This window comes from Oculina patagonica, chromosome 1 (assembly GCF_052425735.1).
Source record: "Oculina patagonica isolate OP01 chromosome 1, crgOcupat, whole genome shotgun sequence".
NCBI classification, from domain to species: Eukaryota; Metazoa; Cnidaria; class Anthozoa; order Scleractinia; family Oculinidae; genus Oculina; species Oculina patagonica.
Window position 1 is genome coordinate 12,057,967 of NC_135758.1, and position 5,012 is coordinate 12,062,978.

At 35.0% G+C, this 5,012-nt stretch overlaps 1 protein-coding gene across 1 annotated transcript; it reads right to left on the minus strand.

Moving 5' to 3' along the window:
• Positions 1–607: 607 nt before the first annotated feature.
• On the minus strand, positions 608–4,742 carry LOC144657054 (uncharacterized). Its single transcript, XM_078517347.1, has 4 exons — positions 4,612–4,742; positions 3,384–3,582; positions 2,208–2,325; positions 608–900 (listed from the first exon to the last, which is right to left on the minus strand). The coding sequence occupies exons 1-4, from the start codon at positions 4,682–4,684 to the stop codon at positions 745–747; spliced, it is 546 nt and encodes a 181-aa protein (XP_078373473.1). The 5' UTR covers positions 4,685–4,742; the 3' UTR covers positions 608–744.
• Between the last annotated feature and the right edge of the window lie 270 nt (positions 4,743–5,012).

The window sequence follows — 5,012 nt, forward strand, 5'->3', positions numbered from 1 at the left end:
TCCTGTACAGTAAAAACCCGCGTATAAGAACCTAACATTTAAGAACCTGTTAGGCTAATATTTCATTTTTAAGCACCCTTCACATAAGAACCATTTTAGGCTAAAATTCTAAAACAGGTTCTTATTTTCAAAAAAAGAAAAAAATAATCTTCTCAAAAATATAGAATTAAAAAATCTTCTCAAAAATATATTTGTGAGACAGTCTGTACACATTATAGTTACAGTATAGTTACATAAAACTTGTCCTTCTTGAATATTAGTATTAACTATTTTGCTTACCGAACATTTAAGACCAGATCATTTAAAAATTCTACTTTATTTCTTGAACAAAAGTTAAGAACCTAATTAAGAACCTAGTTAGCCTAATTTTACACTAAATACCATTTATATAAGAACCTTTTTAGGCTAACTTGAAAAAACCTAGGTTCTTATACGCGGGATTTTACTGTATTCAAGAAGAGTTTGTGGTTCGGCAGCCATTCCTAACTGAAGTACTAAAATGGGGCCGGGTGTTGCATACATAAATATATTATGGTCACATGCGCATGTACATGCATACAAACTATTGCCTGTAGATTTCACATACACAAATAAGAAGTCTTAAATGTTTCATTAAACGTTTTATTATATTTCCCTCTTTATCTTTACAAGAAGCTTCTATTCCTTGTACGCGAACGCAAACTTAATTCACAGTCGCTTCATTTGCTGCATCTCCTCTGCTGCAATCTAATATCCTTTCCAAAACTACAGAATACTTTGCAAACCAATTAAGCAAACCACAAGAAAACCAAAAAACTGCCCAACTGCCTTCTTTGCTCCGTTCATCATTTGCAAACATGCAATCCGTTTGTTGTCTCTTTTATCCCTCAGTTCCCCTGTAACCTGGTATTGTCCCTGAGACTGATAGAAAATATATCTGTTAAGATCCCAAATAAAACGAACAATTGTCGCCTGCTTGAGACAAGAGGCTATCGATTGTCTGCGTTAAAATAGGTTAAAGACGCTCATTAAAAATTGTTTTCAAAAAAGGAATTAGTGCAAAATATCGGATATTGAAAGTGATCGCTTTCTGTCACTTTTGTATAACATATTTTGCTCTTTATTTAACGACTGTATTATAGAATCGTTTATTGTAAATAGTTTTGCGCCACAGAAAATTACCTTAGATGTTGTTAATAATAACAATTTTTGTAGTAGTAATAATAATAACAACAATAATATTAATAATTATAATAATAATAATAATAATAATAATAATAATAACAATTATAGTAATAATAATAATAATATTTTATAATAATATTGCCGTTTTCAGCACCTCAACTTTGCTAGATCAATACTAGGACTCTTTTGCGGTTGACGAAACAGTTATGGTATCAAACAGATGACTAATTATTGGTGAACAAGTTGTGATTATTTTCTTGTCACTACAAGTTGCTATAGCAACTTTAAGTGCCCATAACTCAAAAACGAGTCGGTTGACCAACATATTTTATTATTGAATTGTAATCAACAGAATGCGATGCATCTTTCTGCAAACTTTTAAAAACCTGAACATGAAGTTCAGAGCCTGCTTAAATTTATGAAAATTTAAGGTGGCTCTGAACCCCATGTACAAATTTTGTTTAAAAGTTTGCCAAAAGTTGCACCTTGTCTTGCTGATCAAAATTTAACAATAAAAAGGAGGGGTCGCCGAACTCGTTTTTGTTTTGCCTACATGTGATTTTGCCTAAGTGGGAGAGAGCAAAAGATCGTGGAATTCGCGCGGCACAGAGCACAAGCCTGGCACAAGATCTAATAACGAAAGCGCAATAAGATTTCACGCGGAAACAATAGAACATGACATCCATCCGGATTATGTAGAAATTTTATTAAAGAAATGTCAACAATAGGCAACAACGCCTATTCCTAGAAGCGCTACATTCTATCCAGGACATTAACTGTGTGAATGAGCATGTGCATTTCCCACAAGTTTATTTAACATTGGAAACATCCCTACAGACCGGCGGTGTATAAAAACTTATTATGCAAAAACTGAACCAATTTTAACTCTGATGAAGGTAACAGAGAGTTACCAAAAATTCAGTTTTATACGTTTTTTACCACCTTTTAAAACCGATTTTAAGATCAGATACAAACCAAATTTTTTTTATTATGTCAAACACTGATCGCCCTAATAACAAATCCATTTTAATTACATAACTTACCGACTTGAGGAAATATGGCAGATCGAAAGTTTGTGTGCCCATGTAGGTACCCGGTTTGAGAGGACACTGGGCCCCTTCAAGAGTTTTCGCCAGGTCATCGCATTTGACTTCGTGGTCGCTAAACGAGGAAAGAAAAATTAACATTCTACTAATTTCATTTTTCTTTCGTTATTATATTCGTATTTTGTAGTGTAAGTTTTAATGTCCATTTTAAATCTGTAATTAAGGACGCTCGATGTAGTTTCTTTAGCCTTATGGTGATTGTTTTGAAAATGAAAATTAAGTAGGAAGCCAATCTTCGATTTTTGCCAAAATACACCATGATGTTCAAACATGACCAGGGTTTAATTTTTTACTGGTCACTTAGTCACAAAGATTACCATAGCAACGTCTGTCGTTTTCTTTTGTTTTCAAACAAGCCTAATTTTCTCGAAATCTAGATTGACTCTTGGTATTCATGTTTTGATATGTTAAAGTTTAGTAGATTGACTAACGGTTGAAAAAAGTTTAGAAAAATCTCTGAGGGCGTTTTCAAGTAAATAAAGAATGAAGTTTTCAGAAAAATCCTGTTTAAATGTGAAATGAGTGCTTTTAAATTGTTTCGTAGTATTTGATCACAGTTATTTAAAATGAAATATTAATACTTTCACCATCAAAGACCATTAACTAGAAGCGAGAGGGTTTTTGTTTTAATTTGTTAAAATATATTGACTGCCGATTGTAGGAAACTACAAGAAGTTACAAAAAACTTCATTTTTTATTTACTCAAAAACGCTCTTACAGTCTTTTCTAAAATTTTGTCTATAGGTAGTCACATCAAAAAATGAATACCAAGAGTCAGCGGGGATCTCGCAGTTTTTTGGTCTTAACCGTTCTGAAATTAGTGGTAAGCAACTGACCTATGAAAAAGTTATCTTTGAACATCAAAAGGAAGATATAACCTTAATTTGCGAATAGTTATCAAGCAACGGCTATAAGTTAAGCCGTCCGCAACCAAAGACGCTCGTTAACAACTTCAGTGCTCTAATATAGCAATTTTCAATAAAAATGGACTGTTATATAGGTTCTATGCAACACAGATATAAACTGTGACTGTTCAAAAAACTGGTTAATTCCGCGACAGAGCCCCTTGCGGAATAAGCAAACTTTGAGCTCGGTTGTAGCTGTAAAACTTACCACATTCCAAAACAAGGGACTCGAACCCATCTGCCAGTCTCTTCTGATCTCCGCTTCAAGGTGAGATGAAGTTTGTAGTGCGTTCCAGTTGCGCCAGCGACCGAAAACTTGCCACCCAGTGTAACCTTACGGCCACCTCCCATCCTCGAAGACTGTGGGGACATGCTTACCTGATTAATCCTCATAGACGATTGCTGATCTGTTGAAGAAGGCAAATGATCTTTTAAACTTAGAAGCTACGTTATGGACGGTGTATCTTGAAAACAATGGCCAATTCTTTCAACACTGCTGTTCATCTTATATCCCTCTTTCACGAGAATAAAAGAACTCGCAATGGGCCATTTCCGATATGTTAAATTTCTAACTTGGCTCCGAGGCTTGGGGGAAGTCTGATGCGCCCGTTTTTCATTTATCATGTAATAACAAAAAAATTACCATTGGATGCCTCATCATATTCAAGGGAATTTGAGTAAAACTGGAAATCGCTTTTCAATTTTTTTTTTTTTAATGTTTTAATCCATTCCCATTTCCATCGTCGTCATATAAAAAAAGGACTTTTGTAGGGTAACACAATTACTGGTGTCCCAGTAGTTTTCATTGTGGCCCTGAATCCCCAATCGAATTAGAATTTAGAAATGTTGGTTTTTGTGGAAGGAGGAAAACCGGAGAACCCGGAGAAAAACCCTCGGAGCAAGGACGAGAACCAACAACAAACTTAACCCACATACGACGCCGAGCCCGGGAATCGAACCCGGGTCACATTGGTGGGAAGCGAGCGCTCTCACCTCCCCATCGTTGTCCTTTGTGGCTTATTTAATGGTTTCCTGTCATCAGAAGGAGCACTCTTGTACCGAATAAAGAAATTTTTGCCTGAGTTTCTGTTTTTTAGATATGTTTCTTAGTTTGTCGAAATCACTCAGTCGCAGCAGCAGTTAAAATTATGCTTATGACCGCGGGAATAAACGAGCCGTACGAAACATCGACCATTTAAAAAATGAAATTGAATTGAATTCAAGTTTGTTTAGATAAGCAAAAGGAAAAGAAATTATCCGAAAACGTTGAAAACGATAAATTAGAAACCTGATTCATGGTAAGCATCGTTGTTGATATCAGTAAATGCAGGATTCGGATAAAGTCTTCTTTGTCTTTAGTTTTATATACACTTATGCATCCAAGAGATAGAAATATTTCATTGAAGTAGGAAAGGGAAAAATATTTAAATTCTTACCGCAGTTTCTCCATTTCATAGCATCAACTACAAAAGCAAGAATCACAAGAGCGAAGATATATTTGAAGGCCATGGTAGCTTTGTTGCAAAAAACAAAGTGAAGCGATTTGCTGCATGTAGGTACCTATTTAACCTTTCCGTGCGATGCACCATAACAGAAATACAAATATGGATATATTGAATTCACGGGTAAATATTGTTCAACAATCTTAACCTTCCACCTGACAAAACGTGTTAAACACATATTTACTCCCAACGGACCAAACACGTGGCCTCTTTGCAATCACACCTTTAAGCTATCTTTTAACGTTAGTATCATTTAGAAGTAGTATTTACATTGAGAAATTGGGTAGTTTAAGCTCGTTCAATACTGGGAGAACCTTGTGAGAAAATGCTAGAGA